Source organism: Sebastes fasciatus, chromosome 5, assembly GCF_043250625.1.
Source record: "Sebastes fasciatus isolate fSebFas1 chromosome 5, fSebFas1.pri, whole genome shotgun sequence".
NCBI lineage: Eukaryota > Metazoa > Chordata > Actinopteri > Perciformes > Sebastidae > Sebastes > Sebastes fasciatus.
This window is the reverse complement of record NC_133799.1, coordinates 5138259-5156958: the sequence shown is the minus strand read 5'-3', so window position 1 is coordinate 5156958 and position 18700 is coordinate 5138259. Positions and strand designations below refer to the sequence as shown.

Genomic DNA, 18700 nt, shown 5'->3' with positions numbered 1-18700 from the left:
TCTTCTTCAGGATGTCTCTTAATCTTTTCAATCCAGTCCTCTGTTTCCTTAACAAAGTTCTCAAAGTCCACACATTTGGGCATGTACCAGTTACACTGCTCCTCTTCTTTATCTCCATCTTCTAGAAGAGTTCATATTTCTGCATTAAGCTCTTTAAATTCTCTAAAGAACTTCCAAAAGATAAATAATGCTTCATCTTTAATTATTTCAGCATTAACTTTATCTTTCTTAAGGGTTTCAATCTCCCTCCTTTTACGAGTGAGATGAGCCAGCTTGCCTTTTCTTTCATTCTTAAGCCTGTTCAGTTTTTCTTCCATGGCCTTTGCCGTGGACTTTGGCTCCCTCTTCTGGCCGTTTTCTGCAACTTCCATTATTTACTGCGTCAATCTTGCCAAGGTTTAATGCACACAAACTGTCTTGTTTTCTTCAAAGCGACAGCTTCTCACTCTTCTATAATATGTCCACAGACGTTTTCAAGAGTTTTAACATGTGCACTTCAAAGAATGACCACTGCAGCTTAGTTGCAAAACGGTTTGAGGCTTAATTGAACATGGCTCCAGAATGTAAGGACATTGTGGCTGAAATCTTCATGTACTCACTTTCCTTTGGTGCACAGCGATGAAAATCAACGTGGCTCTTATATCCTTGTTACGTGAAGAATTATGTCCATAATCCACGTCTCTTTACAAGGTCCATCCATATGCTTCGTTTCCTTAACGAGCATAGTCTTTGACTATTGTAAGTGTGGCTCCGTCTATTTCTTTAGATGCCCACTTAAGCTATAGAGTCCAAGCATGTAGTTGACGCGTGTTTCAATAAAACTCCGTAGTCCATGTTCTTCATTTCAACCGTTTACTGAAAATCTTTCTTTAGTCTTCAAATACAAAAATGGTAACAAAATATCAAAAACGTAAGCAGTAAAAAGGTAAGAACAGTAATATTAAGCACGATATATTAAGCACGGTCAAAGACTAGTGTGCTCTCCAGGCTCCATGGCTTCAACTGAATCGTTTAACGAGCACATGCAGCACAATTTAGCTTTCGCCCAATCAGAATACAGGACTGGCTGCAGTCACAATTGGTCCTTATTGAGCACACTGCAGTGAAACTACAGTTATTTATCTCAAGCAAATAAAACAAAATGTAAATTAACCACAGATATTTCTACTGAACAAATGGCTCTAACATTATTTATTTCCAAGAAATATACTTTTATAGTGTTTTTATGGACTTTACATTACTTTATTTCCGTTTTGTGATTTTCCTTATCTGATATCGTAGTGTAACTTCTTGCGCTGTCCATTGTATCGTGTCATGATGGGTGTGGACAGTGACACAGCAATACCCGCCGTTTTACAATCGGTTATGTGCCAGACTATTTCTTTGTGTTTCAGGTCTTTATGAAGAACACTTCAGGGTTAATGCATTAACAGAGATTTATTTTTGTGTAATACGGACAGTGCAATAACCAATAAATACAGTATATACACATCTTTGTGTATATTTCATTGTGTATTATACTTCATTGTGACCCTTGTGACTGCCGTTTTGAAGCCTCGAGTTCGGCATTTTGGCCGCTGTCATCTTGGTTTTTGGCCGTCGCCACCTTGTTTATTTGCAACCAGAAGTGACACGAGAGGGTGGAGCTAAGTACAACTGAACGCTGAATAAGACATTTTTAGGCGACCAAAATGTTACAATTAACTTTCATGAACTGAAAACACACTGTGAAAGGGTTAAAGTTGTAAGACGAAAACAAGGACAACTCTCAGACCGGATAACGCCGTGGAAGCGACCTGTCAATCACAAGGTAGCCACTCCCTAAAGCCCCTCACGATGGTCTGTTCTGGTCTGTTGACTCTAAATGGGGCCATAATTTACTAAATAAACATGCATTACAGAGATTGAGACCATAATGTTTACAATGTTTACTGAGGTAATAAATCAAGTGAGAAGTAGGGTCATTTTCTCATAGACTTCTATACAATCTGACTTGTTTTTTAAACCAGAGGACCTGCCATAGACCTGCTGACCATTAGAAATAATGCAAGTTTAAGGCACTTCAGCATTGGCTACACTTTTCAGACCCGGAGGTTGTCCACTACAGATGGAAAATAATGGGGCCCAAACTTGTTGGATAAGACTTAAACCCCGTAGAACTGTGCCAGAGAGCACAACCCATGTTTCTAACCTTTCTATAAAGAAATTGTGACTGACTGCATCAAAGGCAGCACTGAAATCAAGAAGCGAATCGATATTAACATGGTTTCTAAATCTATTCTGATATCATTCACCGGTTGGAGGAGAGATCAAACTGTGCTATGTTTGACCAGAAGCCAGATTAAAATGAATCAAACGTCTGATTGCTGAAGATAATCCAGTTGGAAAGTATTACTAATAAATTTGACTAAAGTATTCATGTTGCCACTGGAAAACAGTCAATGTAAAGAGAGAGGTTGATAATGTGCAATAGCTCTGCTGACAAGCAGTCAAAGACCATCTTCAGAAAGCTGCTAGGCATGGGGTCAAGGGTACGAGTAGCAGACTTAAGATATAGATATCGGATAAAGTAATAACTGCTCTGTTGAGCAAATCAGCATCAACAACATCAAAACAGAACAAGGTGCCAGTGGATGGAGAGGTAATATATCTGATTTTATCTCTGATAGCAAAGGCATTACATTCAGATAATGATTAAAGATCAGGATCCATAAATGGGTGAGGATTCAGTAAGCCGTCAACTGCTGAAAATGAAACATGAGGACTTTCCTTGGGATTTGAGATCAAATCAGAGAAATAGGCAATAGTTTGTAAATTAAAAGATTTTCCTTTAATATGTTGGGGAGTTCCTGTAATCTTGATTTTCTCTACTTTTGAGTATTCCTGCAGTTTCTTTAAAGTGAAGTTGTATTTGCATTGTTTCCATTGGGCTTTTGGCTTGTGTTTGAATTTTCTTTAAGGTGAGCAACTCACTTTGTCTTTTTTTAAAGCAAAACATTTAGTGATTTCTGTTTCCAGCTTCATGAGTTCTTAGTTTTCTATGTTAGTAAACTGAACATCTTTTTGTTAGTCAGACAAAACAAAACATTTAATGTTGGAAAATGGGAAATTTATGGTAGAGATTTTCAATTATTTTTCAGACATCTTGTAGACTAAACAATTATTGATTTTTAATTCATCAACTGATTAATACAGTAAGGACGACTAGTGTACTGCATGGTAAGACTATAGACTTGATTTTTACAGACATAATAATATTAAAGAATAATTTCCTTCTCTTCTCCACCTCTTTTTCTATCTCTCCATCTTATAAACACACACACACAAAAGGAAACATGTTATCTTAAACACACACACATACACACACACACGCTGCGGCATGTTGCACACACACACACACACATAGATAATGCGCTGCAGAAAGCATTTCATTCTCCAGCAGGTCCCCAAACATCCGACTGCGCAACCTACCTGGCCCTCCAACCATACACACCTGAGTGGCTTTTAGGGTGGAGACTACAAGGGTACTTGTGCGTATGGTGTGTGTGTGTTGGCGCGCCTCACGCACGCGCACACTACGGGAAAGAAGTTGCTTGGAGGCAAAGCAGCTGCTGAGAAGTGAAGAAGAAAGTCAGCACATTCCTCTTTGAGTGGAAGCAACAGGACTGAATGGAGCACCAGTGGTGAGTCTTTTGACATTTTAATTCAACTTTCTGATTAGAAAGAAAATGCACATTTATCTTCGAGTGTTGACACTGTCTTACTTATTTACTCTTAAAACTGTATGAACCTGATGTGTAACTGACCACATTTTAGCTATAGAGTACTCCAATACAATCAACTCTGAATCAGACACAATTATGGAGGTTATTCAAATACAGATGATTCACCATAATGTACCTTCTAAAACTCACGTTTTACTTAATTGAAAGGATATTGTGGTAGGAGCATACTTAAATACCTTTTTTCCTCAGTTAAATACAACCTGTATTTATACTTGAATACTAAAATATATTGAGTATTAATATCCCACTTTTGGTGCAGAAATTGTAAATTGTCTACATCTATATAGCAATTTGCCTCTCATTCACACTCAGACACCGATGGCAGTGAGTTGCAATGCAAGGTGCCGGCCTGAATGACCTAGTGAATGACCTCTGCTATCTCCTGAGCCAAAAACACAGACACTACAACTAAATCTGAGTCTTTGTCTCTGGGGAAATTACATTAAATAACTATTTGAAATGTAATGATTTTACACTGTGAAGTAGTAAAATCACCAGAAATATTAGAAATTGTTACATCCAGTCATACCCCACTTTTGCTTTTTACCACTTACTGTCATGTGGAAGATGCATGCTACTGTGGTAAGTTATCACATTATCAATCCTACAGTTATCGACAAGAATATATTACATACTGCATGTGCCTTGTCTCTCCATCAGTCGTTGTACTCTACTACTACTCTAATTCACAGACTAACTAAAGATCTGGATCCACCGAACTACAAGGCAGAGGGAATCAAAATTAAAATAATGGAAGAGCAGTCTGTAAGCTTCGTTCTGGCCGACTACTTAGTCTTTGCTGCCATGTTGTTGGTCTCTATGGCCATCGGACTCTTCCAGGCCCTGAAGAAGAGGCCAGGGGACGCCACTGCTGATGACTTCTTCACTGGGGGTCGGAGCATGCCGGCAGTGCCTGTTGGGATGTCACTCTGTGCCAGTTTTATGTCAGCAGTCCAGGTTCTGGGTGTTCCTGCCGAGGTTTCCCGCTATGGCTTTAAATTCCTCTACATGTGCCTCGGACAAAGCATCAACTCCCTGCTGACAGCGTACCTCTTCCTGCCAGTTTTCTACCGACTGGGCATCACCAGCACCAATCAGGTCGTAATGAGATTCCAGTTATTACCCCGGTTATTGTCATGAATACAGGAGCATAATGTTAACAAAGATCTAAAGATTTAAATTTGTATTTGTTTAGAAATCGTTTGTTTTCGATGGTATTGATTGTAGATTTCTGGACCAAACTAATTTATATAAAAATCAGACTTCTCAGGAGAATAGTGTAAGAGAGATGGGTTTAGTTTGAGGGTTTAAACAAAAATAAGTAAGCATTAAAATACCCAAAGTAAGAGTGTTTCTAACCAATCAGTGTAGAAAGACGGTCAGGATTTCTCTGTCACAATGTTGAATTGCACCTGTGGGTCTGATGTGTGGGATGAATATAAGAGGTGAGGAAGGATGAGGGATGTGTGTGGAGATATTCTGCCGTGTTGTAACTCCAGCCGTCTGCTGGCCACAGTATCTGAAGATGAGATTTGGCAGAGGGATGCAGCTGTTGGGGAGCATCCAGTTTCTGGTGGCGACGGTAAGACACACATCACTGTGTTCTCTGATGTAACTCAAAGTTGTATTCAGTGTTTTCCGAGCAGCTCTCGTGCAAATACAGTATTTTATTTGGCTCAGACCCAGTTTGCACATTGAGTTTAACTCCTGGTGTGCGTGTTCTTTCATTTGCACAAACCACGTTGTAAAACTCACAAAACGTGTCACTGTGTTTGCTGATGTCCTTGTGTGTCTTTTCCCCAGCTGCTTTACACAGGGATTGTCATCTATGCACCTGCCTTGATCCTCAACCAAGGTAAGAGAGACCACCTGATGCCCCTGTCTGTATGCATTAATGGGATGTTTTCATTAATGTGGCATTCAATAATAATTCCGACAATTCTTTGATAGCCCGTCTTTCTCAATTTTTTTCCATGAATTAACAACTTTATCACATTTGTAAGTGTATTTCGAGTCAGAGATTTCCTGCATTTTTACACCCAACACTAAGACCTGGCGAGGTAAACCTGTGGTAACAGATCCACTACATTTTGGATGCAAGGTCAGATTATTAAAACAAATTATAATAAAATATCAGATTGTGATGTATATTTATGGATTAAGCTACAGGAAATTTAAATTAGCTCCATTTTTACCAGCTGCAACATTAGTGACACTTACACATTGATGCATCATTAATTATAATCCAGGGATATAATATACATTATTCTGAAATGGGCCATTCTTCATAACGGGTACTTTTAGAACTCTAAGTATATTTTGATGCCAATACTTGTGTTTTGATAGATTTGATGTGTCTGCATACAAAAAAAAAATCACACCCTTCTTTGTGACTTCATAATGACCTTGCTGACAGTATCCAAACCCAAAGTAGCAAAACTAAAACTAAACTCTGGTGTGCTTGTTAGCAAACATGTTGAGCATATTGGATTACGACATTTTTATAACTGTTTTCAAAACACTGCTGCAGGGAGGACAATGTTTTATACACACATTTTGAAATACATAATCAAAACCATTCAGAGTCATCAGAGGTTGACGAATGCTCTTTAAACACTATTAATGACTAGTCAGTTTCTATAGTTTAAGAATGAGATGGTAAATTAAAAGAATATTCAATATTAACACATTAACACTGTGTTTTTTTTCAGCTACTGGACTCAATATGTGGGTGTCTCTGTTTTCTACTGGGATCATTTGCACCCTGTACACCACACTGGTATGAATATTTTTTTTCCATTTCACCAAAACAGCATGGCATTTAGGGGAGGCGCTCTTAAACAGAGAGGACGGGTTTCTGTCAAGATTTAAATGTGCATCCAGAAATGCCTATTGGCAGATGTCCTATCTTTTTAAAATAGGCAACACATTTGCTAGTGATTTTGTCACCTCAGCCATTGAAGATTTAGCAGTGCATGTATGGTATGTCATTGTTCCTGTGTCCTCCTTGCAATGCCGCTGTTAGACGAGGCAGTTTTGCTTGACCCTGTGGACAACCTCCGGGTCTGAGAAGTGAAGCCAATGGAGAAGTGCCTTAAACTTGCATTCTCTCTAATAGCCAGCAGGGGGCGACTCATCTGGTTGCAAAAAGAAGTCTGATTGTATAGAAGTCTATGAGAAAACGAGCCTACTTCTCACTTGATTTATTACCTCAGTAAACATTATAAACATGAGTTTATGGTCTCAATCGCTAGTTTCCAGTAAATTATGGTCCCATTTAGACTAAAATGAGCAATAAAGCAGGGTATGCTTTAGGGCATGGCTTGTGATTGACAGGTTGCTACCACAGCGTTGTCCGGTCTGGGAGTTGTCTGTGTTTTCGTCTTACAACGTTAACCCTTTCATTGTGTGTGTCCAGTTCTTGAAAGTTAATTATAACCATTTTAAGCCAATGTCTTGTTCAGCGTTTGGTTGTACTTAGCTCCACCCTCTTGTGTCACTTCTGGTTGCAAATAACCAAGATGGCGACGGCCAAAATGCCAAACTCAAGGCTTCAAAACTGAGGTCCACAAACTAATGGGTGACGTCACGGTGACTACATCCACTTTTTATATACAGTCAATGACTTGGCCCATCTCAGGACTACCCAGGGTTCTTCTACTGCGACTAAAGTTTTACTTTCAGTTTCCTAGAGTAGGTTGTGAGAAAGAACGTCAATATGCTTCATCCAAAGTTTGTTGGATTGTTGAACGGTGTCTCAAACTCCCTTCCAAGTCGGACAATTTTTGGTACTTTCCACAAATAATACGGCTAGCATTCCTGCTTCAATTTGGTGAAGGTGAAAAAGTAGGCGGTGTTTGAACGTCTCTCTCAAGTTCTGAACACCAGAACTATGTAGACACTGAAACTAGTAGAGCAGCATAAGTGAAGAATACATCTCGCCCTTAATTTGTTTTTTGTAAAATTCTCAGGTGTCGCTGTTTGTTTTCATCTCTGTCTCTTCCATCATCTGTGTGTAACAGGGTGGCATGAAAGCTGTGATCTGGACTGATGTGTTCCAGATTATTGTCATGTTGGCCGGCTTCATGGCCATTTTCATCCACGGCACAGTTCTGGTTGGTGGTCCTGCAGTGGTGCTGGAGATTGCCAACAATGGATCACGCATTAATTTTGATGAGTAAAAACACTGTTAATTTTCTTCCCCCTCTATTTCAACACATAAATGTCTGGATAATCCCACATTACTGTGTGAGCACTATATAGCCCTGGCAGTCGCATCAAGTACCTTTTGATGATGATGATGCATCACAATTTAAGATTATTTCAAGCTGCTACTTCTATATCTATATATATCTATCTATATCTATATATATATATCTATATCTCTATCTATCTATCTATCTATCTATCTATATATATATATATATATATATATTTAAGTTAAGCACAAATGCTCATTCTTGACATGGGAAACAGAAGTTTGACAAAAGCTATCTTAACTCAAAGTCCATTTACCAGGTTTTCTTGAGCTTTCAACCACATCTCACAGTATTCTTGGTGGACAGAGTTTGCTCAGTTGTCATCACAACACTCAAGTCCCATATTTAGGTCCCGTGATGACAACTGAGAAAATAAATATCAGGTGGTTTTATGTGAGGAGAAATTGTAACTTGCGTCTCTGTTCAAAGAAAGTCTCTTCATCCATGAGATACTGTCTTAAGCTCTGGAAAAAGGTACAGTAAGTGGACCTGGATTTAAGATTGTTTAGTCAAACTGTACATGAACTTAAATGTGTTATAGTGGAAAGAGGCTGTAAAGATTGGTGTGTCACTGATTTGTTCAATACTATTTTCCACCAGTTTTGGTGTTGACCCGCGGCAGCGCTATACCTTCTGGAGCCTGTCTGTTGGAGGTTCATTGGTTTGGCTGTCCATGTACGGGGTAAACCAAGCTCAAGTCCAGCGCTATGTCTCCTGCAGAACAGAAAAAGATGCCCAGTTGTGAGTGGAGACCTGTTTTTTATTCACATAATGATCTATCAGGTGTTTAGAACAGCAACTTAAATGTTATCATGAATTGAATTTAGGTTGAGTTTATGAATTATAGAAAAACAACAATGTAGTCTAGCATCTGTGAAGTCACCTACAGGTTTCTAAAGACAAATTTTAAAGCTGGTGTCAAGACAAGTGAAATAATCACTGCACAACAAGCCAAGACACTAATCAATCCAGCAAGCACAGCCCCCCAAAAAACTTTTATCAGTTTTAATATTTTCTCAATAAAACCATAACAAATTGATATCTTCAAAAAATGCCGTTTAAAAAATAACTGGCTCTCTTTTTCAAAAGTCAATTCAAGAAACTCACTTTTTTTACAATGCAGAAACTTAACATCCTGTAATCTTGGGCTTCCTATAGCCTTAGTTAGGCCTTCACGTTTACAGTATGTCAATGGAGAATCTTCTGGTTCACCTTTTTGTCATAAAATCAGTTTTCTGCAGGGATTAGGAATATTTAGCGCCTACTTGGCGCAATGTAACTAAACTATCAACTCAACCTACAAAATAAAGGAGGAAAAAAAGAAAAAGCTGTTTGTCATTGAGTGGATTCCAGCTAGAAATCTTCAGGTAGATGTATCAATCTCTTTCAAGTGGGGAAACTGCACATATCTGAAAAAATAACTTGACATTGTGTGCAACACAACACTATTTGACACAGACGAAAAATCCATCTATAAATGTGCCGGTCGTCTGTAATCTCTGTAAAAAGAAAGTTACAGCTTTTAGTTCTAAACAAAAGCAAGATGGATAAAACCAGCCTTCATAACAGCCCGTGTATATTCAGACAGGTGAGGTTGAAAAGTTAGAAGAAAACTGGATTAAATTAGTTCATTTGTAGCTAAACAAAACCTGTTCAAAATGCAGCACAAACCAACAGAGACAGTCTTCACGGAGAATCAGATTTATTTACAGTAAATATCATTGTCTCTCAATGATATTTAGTATTACACAGAACCTTTAAGAGGTCTCTTTGTTACCTAATATAAACTCAGCTGAGGGCACACAGGGCTACCATTATGAAAACATATAACAGACACGCAGCTAATTCCCGTATGGGTCACTACTCACAGGAGAATAGCCACTGATTAAGGCTACGTTGTGCCAGATTTGCAGAGCCCTGTTATCTATATCTTTTCAAAGCATACACCTATGTCTGTGCCAAATTTGCTGCTTTTATCACAAAATGCACAATTGTTATACTTAACTGCCCCGCTAAAAAAGCCATTAAAAAAAACACTGACTTCCAGACGAAGGAACCGGAAGTGCTTTTTATTTCCATCTGCCTCAGCTGTACTTTGTGTTTGGCACAAATTAGCAAATGTTAGCATGGAAGCAAGCTAAAGTTAGATGGTGCGTATGTTAGTATGACTGATGTTAGCATTTAGCTCATTTAGCACCACCACTGTGCCTGAGTAGGTTCAAAGAACATATATTGCTAAGAAGCTACGCCTCTGCCTCCTTTTGGACTGTAATCAAGTCGACTACCATAATGACGCCAGTTAAACGTCTGTCTGCAAAGTGCCGTACAAAAGTAAAACTAAATTATTTTTATTCTATTGTCATCATTGTTAATGTCTCTACCGAAATGGACTGTCTTGAACAATAAAAATATTATAAATATGCATACTATTATAACTATTTACTTAATTACTCATTTATTTATTTAACTTTTTTGCCCGGCACGCTTCCCAGAAGGGAATTAAGTGAGCGATGGACATAAATGGAAGTTAGAAAAATCCAGCACACAGATTTTGAGAGCAATCTCAATCTTTTTCATGTCAAGGACCTCGAAAATCGATGTACAATAAACCACTGACCATAGATGTATAAGAGGTTGTTTCCTGTGCTTTTGCCCTGCGTGTTAGTAAATAGCCGACAACTACATTAAATTCTGTCGCTGTCATGCTACTAGCACTACTAGCTACTGGCCGATAGCCGGTTGTTTGGAAACAAAGACGTTAATACATCCACCAAGGTACAGGCTTACATCATACAGCATACAGAAACGTTTTATTCTCCTCAGCATTGTGTTTGGATAGAAGGTGGGACTTTAACAGCCAATGTTGCAGAGCAAAGTGAAATTATTTATACAGGCGCCTACATATCAGCATGTTATTTGTTTTAGGTTGACATAAAAATTTCCTGAAGGTGAAAAGACTAGCCAATTAGCTGCAGGTGAAAATTGCCTTCAGAGGACACAAAGTGAAATTTAATAGTTTTGTTCCTTGTCAGGAAGTTCAGGCAAGGGTTATACTCAATAGACATTTTATATTATCAGATATTGCTGCTCTGCAAATAGATATCATACATTTGATGTCACGTTATGTTGATAGTCAAGCCTTTAATTTGCAAGCAAGGCATCAATAAGCATCTAATTTCTCATAAATTACATTAAAAAGATACAACAGCCCTTCAGGTTCACCAAAGTGCTTGAAATTGTAGATCGTGCAATAACAGAACTATCATCATATATAGTGGTTGTATCTTTCCCACACAAGTGATTAAATAGTGGAAATGCAGAAGTCCAACGATAAACCTGGGTCATTAATGATGTTTGCTTTTGATTGCAGGGCATTGTTTGTGAACCAAGTGGGTCTGTGTCTCGTTGTTGGAAGTGCAGCAACTTGCGGCATCGTCATGTTCGCTTATTACGTCAACTGTGATCCACTGCAGTCTGGGAGGATTTCTACCCCTGACCTGGTACTCAAGACACTCATATTGACCCATGACCATGATCCATGAGGCTGTGTCGGGTTCAAAGCCGTTGAAAGAGAAACATCTGTACCTTTAAGATTGTCTTTGCCAAATACTCCATCCATCATCCATCGTTTTATTAGTTATGAATTTTGATTGGGCTACATAATGTGCCAACTTTTACATCAGATGTTTACTTTAGCTGGTTACCACAATGGTGCTTTGATGTGACTTAAGGTCAAACAGCGCTGCAAGCTGAAGTATATTTTATAGATTGTAAACAGGATTTAAAAAATGTACTCAAGACTGTGAGAAAATATTTCATTTGCAAAATTTATTTTATTTTATTCAGTGAAGAACAACTGGAAATTTATTTTAATTTTTCACTGTTTCCCTCTCTCTCTCGTCTGATGAAGTACATGCCGTACTTCGTGTTGGAGATATTCAAAAATCACCCTGGATTTCCAGGTCTTTTCCTGGCCTGTGCATACAGTGGGACTCTGAGGTATTCAATCTTGGATTCTCTAAACTAAACTTATGACAGGTCCCCCCCTAGGGTACATGAGTATTATGTGCAACTTTATACTTCAGAGGGAACTATTGTACTTTTCACTCCATTATATTTATTTGATAGCTATACTTGTTGAACAAGCACTTTTACTTTTGATAATTTCAGTACATTTTTCTACTAATAGTATACTTTTTTAAGTAGGATTTTGAATGAATGACTTTTACTTGTGATAGAATACTTTTTTTACATTGTTAATTTTGTACTTAACCACAATAACTACTGTAACCAATATGAGCAATTCTTCTACCACTACATGGAACTAATTCCATAAAGCCACAATGTGTAAAGTTTGGCTGCCTCTAGTGGTAGTACTAAAAATGCTGTAGTAGTCTTATTGGCTCTACACTGTATTTGGTACAGTATCATAATTAAGTACATTTACCAAGGTATAGTGGAATTATATATATATATGTATATATATATGTATATATATATATATACATATATATATATGAATATATATATTAGGGTTGTCAATCAATTAAAATATTTAATCGCATGATTGTCCATAAATAATCAAAATTAATCTCACATTTTTTATCTGTTCAAAATGTTTTTTTTTTAAGTTTCTAATACTTTTATCAACATGGGAGTGTGCAAATACTCTTTCTTTATGCAAATGTATGTATATATTTATTATTGGAAATCAATTAACAACACAAAACAATGACAAATATTGTAATGATATAATTAAAAATTAAAAAACTAAATAATAATTGTAATAAAGTGGGCTATCTGTAAAGGGGAGACTCGTGGGTACCCATAGAACCCATTTTCATTCATATATATTGAGGTCAGAGGTCAAGGGACCCCTTTGAAAATTTAGTGCAAGTTAGAGCGTTATTTTGCCTCGTTTGTTAATATGACATAGTTGGAAGTATCAATGGAATCCTTAAGTTTTTTAGTATCATATGATACCAGCTCCAACCTCCGAAAGATCGATTGTGTTAATGCGTTAAAGAAATTATTTTAAAATTTGCGTTAACGCATTTCTATTGCGTTAACTTTGACAGCCCTAATATATGATGTGGGCTAACTGGTGACCACATGTCTTTTTCACAGCACGGCCTCCACAAGTATCAACGCAATGGCTGCAGTAACGATGGAGGATCTGCTGCGACCTCATCTGCTCCACATGACCCAGAAGAAATTGATACTCATTTCCAAAGGACTGTGTAGGTTGATTCTCACCAAAAAAACTGAACCACTTCATTGAGTTGTTGTTTATTCTTAAAGGTACAGTGTGTAGGATTTTGTGGCATATCGTGGTGTGGTTGCAGATTGCAACCAACTGAGAACCCCTCCGCTAACTCCTCCCTTTCCAAGATGGCCGTTCGTCTCGCTCAGAGGCCATCCTTACCATAATAACACTACTTTAAGAGCAACGAAAGTCAGAGGGTGGTTGGCGGTACCATGGTTTTGCACTCTGTGGCTCACATCCTGCAGTTTCACAAGCATGTCGCAGAACTCTCTATAGCCAGTGTTTGGTTTGTCCGTTCTGGGCAACTGTAGAAACAAGAGGACCCGCTCCATAAGGGCTCATTCTAGGCTAACGAAACCACAATGATTCTTAGTTCCATGTGATTATACAATAATGAAAACATATTTATGAATATTATATTCCATTTCTGCTAATACATCCCAAGAAATGTTACACACTGTTCCTTTAAAACCACTTTTCTTTTAAAACAATCATGATAAAGGCAGAAAACTCACCAACTGTCACTTTTTGAAGTGCAAATCATATTTTATCATCATTCACCACAATTTACATTTCACATCGACCCAGTATTGGATGACACCACTTCCTGTTATTGTATTTTGGAACTTTTGGGAATTTTATTCTCTTTTTTTTCTCTAAGCGTTCCTGTACGGAATTGGTTGTATCACCATAGCTGCTCTCTCCTCCCTCGCGGACTGGGGAGTTCTTCAGGTATAATACCTAAACATTACTATATCACATGATATTTAATCCATATATGACTATGATAGGAAATGAGCAATGGTTCTGAACTGAATGAGAGTACAATATTTATTTTGTATTTTGTAATAAAGTCTCAGTGGTGTGTTGTTTGGTTGATTTCCCAGAACTGCCTTTGTCTTCTCTATTCAGGGATCGTTCACAGTCATGGGTGTGGTCAGTGGTCCACTACTGGGCGTATTCATTTTGGGGATGTTTGTCCCAGCAACAAACAGGCTGGTGAGTGGCTTGTTTTTTCCTGTGTTGTGCACTGTAGTTTATTTGTTGATTATCTTATTCAGGAAAACATATTAGAAATATGGACATACCTTAAATCCTTATGTGGGGTAAAAGCAGAACCCATTTTCATTCACATATCTTGAGGTCAGAGGTCAAGGGACCCCTTAGAAAATGGCCATGACAGTTTTTCCTCGCCAAAATTTAGCGCAACTTCGTAGCATTAACATGACCATCATTGGATTCCTTAGGTTTTCTAGTATCTAGTAGTTTTCCCGTATGATACCAGTATCTTCACTCTAGCTTTAAAACTGTGCTCGCTACAACTTCCGAAAGATCAATTACGGTAATGCGTTAAAGAAATTAGTGGCGTTTAAATGATTTTGTGTTAACACATTATTATCGCATTAATGTTGACATTCCTAGTCCCTCCACTTTGTGTTATTACTGCACCACTTCACTTTTATTATGGACACTTCTGTCAAGTTTTTGTCATGTGGACATTGCATAAGAAGGCCAAACAGTGCTTCTATCAAGGAAGCTTTGCACTTTTCATGCTCCATAATATCTCTTGTTGAATCTGTATTTACTGTTAACATCACTGTCTAGAGCCAAACAAAAGCATTTCTAAACATTAACTCAACACGTCTTTGAGACACCTTTGGGAGGTCTTACTGCCTGTGTTGGGGCAATCTTTACATTGTCCCGTTACAAGGCAGCTTTTCTGTAAATCAGTCTTTCCTCAGCAGTCTCTGTTATCAACAGCAGGAAGTAATTGTATGACTGCTTTAACTGACGTTGTAGGTGTTACTGATTTATGTGATTTTATGTTGGGTGCATTATGTTTGTATTATAGTTTTGTGAGAGTAAGCATAAACAATTTTTTTGTTTGTTTTTAGAGAAAGACAATCATTATATAAGGACAGGCGTTTTTTTCCATTTGAAAAGGTCTCATTTTGCAACAAAACTCTTAAAATATTTTATGTAAACATTTGCTTACAGACCCGACCTAAAAGGACTAGCAACGACAAAGAGAAACTGATGTGTCCTATTTGCCTCAAACTGCCCCGCGTCTTCTGTTAAAAGTTGTACTTGGTCTTTCAGGGAGCATTCTCAGGATTCTTAGTGGGCTTCTGTGTCTCTGTGTGGCTGGCTGTTGGTTCAACTCTGTACCCACCCAGTGAGGAGACAATGGGTGTCCTGCCCTTCTACACAAGCGAGTGTGTACCGAGCAACATCACCCTGAACCGCAGCCCCATCTCCACCCCGCTTCACCCCGATGACCAGGGGTCAGTGAGTTCAACAAGGCCTGCACTGATAAACAACTGTTTTTTTTGCCACATGTGGTTTGGTTAAAGCTGGAGATCAGCATCTATAATCGCAATTTCTTTGTACTAAAATGAATACAATGAATTAATTCCTTTATGAATGTGGTGTTTGATATGGTGTAGTATAGTGTAGTAAATAAAGAGACTAAGTCCTGTCATAGAACTAGATGCATGTTACAACAATAAAACCTTTCTTTTCTAAAACTAGGGACCTGCTTAACTTCTACTCCATGTCCTACCTCTACTTTGGTGCCATGGCGACTAGTTCGGTCGTGCTATTTGGGCTGATAGTGAGCTATGCAACAGGTAAGAAGATAAAAAGACGCACAATGACACATTATACAGAACTTCTGTTTTAATAAACTACACTGAGTTGCTGGTATTTCAGATATGCCAACCTACATCCAATGTCATCAACTCTGTCATTTTTGGCCTGTTGTTATTTGTGGTGATTAATTCCATTACATTACATTGTTGTTTCTCTCTACACACAGGACCAACAAAGAGGAATCAAATTAAAGACGGTTTGTTATGGTGGGATCTGAACAAAAAGAAAGTAGAGGTCCTATCAGAGCGCAGAGTAAGTATTATATCACAAAATTGTGACTTTGGTGCCTGTTGTTTTACTTATGTAGATGTACCTACAGAATGTAAAAACGTAAGGATATAGTGGAACAGGATAAACCAGACATCTGAATGAATATGAGATTATCTTTTATGGCTGGACCGCATGGCCAGCCATACAAATACAAAAGTCTGTCACTGAGTGAGTGACTGAGTGAGTGAGTGATGAAGTTACACGATTGGTCGGCCGAGTGTTGGCATTTCCTCATTGGCCATTGCTCTTTGAAAATGAAAAGGCGGGAGCAGTCCTTTATGCAAATGAACCCGTCCAGCGCGACGCATCTTGCTCATCATGCTTTTGTACTTTTCCCTTTCCTTTAGTGTGTTATATAGTTTTTTTTGTGCATGTAAAAGGTCTGCAGAGTTACAAAGTCCAAAGTCCAGGCCAAAGAGAGTTACTCTCCCCCACAGAAACACTGCTCCTGAACTGCCTGAAACGCCTTGATTGAAGTCCCACCTTTTCTTCCATAACGTGGTGATGTCACCAAGTAAACATTTGCATAAAACCTGCCTAGCAGCTAGTTTGGCACACCCTCAAACAAAGCCACTTAGAGTAGAGCTGGAGTGTAGTCCGAAGAGTTTGGTACGGTTGACCAATCACAACAGAGTGGGCCAGCTGACCAATCAGACAGGCTGGGCTATTTGAGGGGAGTTGTGAGCGCAAACAGAGCGTTTCAGACAGAGGGTGAAAAGAGGTGCTGCAGCACAGCCGGTATGAGAAAAATGAAGCGTTTGTTTGAACATTAAAGCATGTAAACATGTAGTATGCAGCTGAAAATAAGCAAAACAGTTCCTCGTTACTTGCACAACAAAATGAATCCCTGCTAAGACAACTTTATTATTGTTGATAGATAAGTTTGGACTGACGCTGCATGTATAAATGTTGATGTGGTGACTGACTGTGTTTGTTTTCAGAGCGGAACAAAGTCCAGAATGTTTCCCTGTCTTCTGCACAATGCATGCTGGGATACGCTGCAGCCGCCTAGGAGTCTGAATAGCAATAACCAGGTAAAGAAATAAACTAATAAATTAAGACTTAACAAAAGAACTTATACACTTATGCAGTTCACAGTTGCAAGCATACTTATGGTATGAATTATGGGTGTCACAGTATACCGGTATTGACCGGATATTTAAAAAATTCAATATTTACATCATGTTAATAATAGACATATGATAATATTGTGTAAATAATCCAGAGCCTCCTAAATCATTTCTATTTCTGTCCACTCTCGCTTCGTCTCTCTGCACTTGTACAGTATTTTGAGTGTTATTGATTTGCCACAAAGAGACAAAAAAAAAAGCATTATTTATTTCAGATTGTCTATAGATATTGTGATAATATCGTTATCGTGAATTCTTTTGGCCACAATAATCGTGTAATTAAAATCTGATATCGGGACAGCCTTCATATAAATGTAACTTATGGCAGATATTGTAGATAAGATGTGTATGTAGCATCACAACAACTAAGGCTTTACCCCACATCTACAACAGTCCTTTTGAAATCAATATAATTTTGCACCCAGTCTGTGTGTGTCAGAGTACCTTAGTGTCAATCAGTTTTTATTTCTTGTTGTTTTAAAACCAGAATCTTGTTTTTTTTTGCAGGGAGACGAGGCAACAGATAAACCACAGCTTGTGCCTTTGAGGGACCTGCATCAAGAAGACACAAATGAAAAAGAACCAACAGATGTTGCGAATATTAAATCTCCACTCAGAGTTTAGGTGTTGGGCAACTGGACTATTTTTTATTCCAAATAACACTAATGATGGTGACTTTTCCTCTTCAGTAGCAGTAAGCATCTTTATCACTAGTCTATTTTTCCCCATTCAATTCTACTCTTACTGTAATACCTAAAGTTGTCGTCACTTTCTAAGTCTGCTCCACATTTGGAGCTATGTTTAGTTAAAATAAAATACTATTCGTAAAAAAAATCTATTCCTTAAAAAGTGATTGGATGATAAAGGGCTTTATTACTGTGCCAAGGAAGGTATACACTCTAATCAAAAAGCCCTCAGGTGTTATTTGAATTCCTGTAATGCTGAAAGGCTCTTTCATCGAAAAAACATTCATTCTGGTATGTTCCATATCTGTAGCAATGCACACCTGCACTCAACCAGTGTTAATGGATATGAGACAGGGGTTAACAGTAGGTTAATTCAACTCTGGTTTCATGTTCAAGTTCATGTCTTTACATGACCTAAAGTGTCTTATTTATTGGACAGTAAAGAGAGGGTCTTTTTTTTTTTACACAAAGTGGAATGACCCTGTCTTTAGTATTTTCTTGTACAACTCCTATAAAAGTGAGATCTCCTTGAGACACAATCTTCCTCTTACAAATAAAAAGTCAAATTCATAAGAAATTAAATACAACCGGGCTATATTCAATAAACTAAACTTGACTTTATGACTCTTGTCTACTTGAGCAACTGTTGCGC

General features: G+C 38.1%; 1 protein-coding gene across 1 annotated transcript; it reads left to right on the top strand.

Annotated features, from left to right (window-relative positions):
• Positions 1 to 3401: 3401 nt before the first annotated feature.
• Positions 3402 to 18510, top strand: slc5a5 (solute carrier family 5 member 5). Its single transcript, XM_074634624.1, has 17 exons — positions 3402 to 3683; positions 4478 to 4883; positions 5302 to 5367; positions 5589 to 5640; positions 6497 to 6564; positions 7808 to 7962; positions 8645 to 8785; positions 11415 to 11544; positions 11955 to 12043; positions 13172 to 13284; positions 13972 to 14042; positions 14223 to 14309; positions 15411 to 15595; positions 15843 to 15940; positions 16129 to 16214; positions 17174 to 17266; positions 17870 to 18510. Exons 2-17 carry the CDS (start codon positions 4536 to 4538, stop codon positions 17984 to 17986), a joined length of 1899 nt encoding a protein of 632 aa, XP_074490725.1. The 5' UTR covers positions 3402 to 3683; positions 4478 to 4535; the 3' UTR covers positions 17987 to 18510.
• Positions 18511 to 18700: the final 190 nt, after the last annotated feature.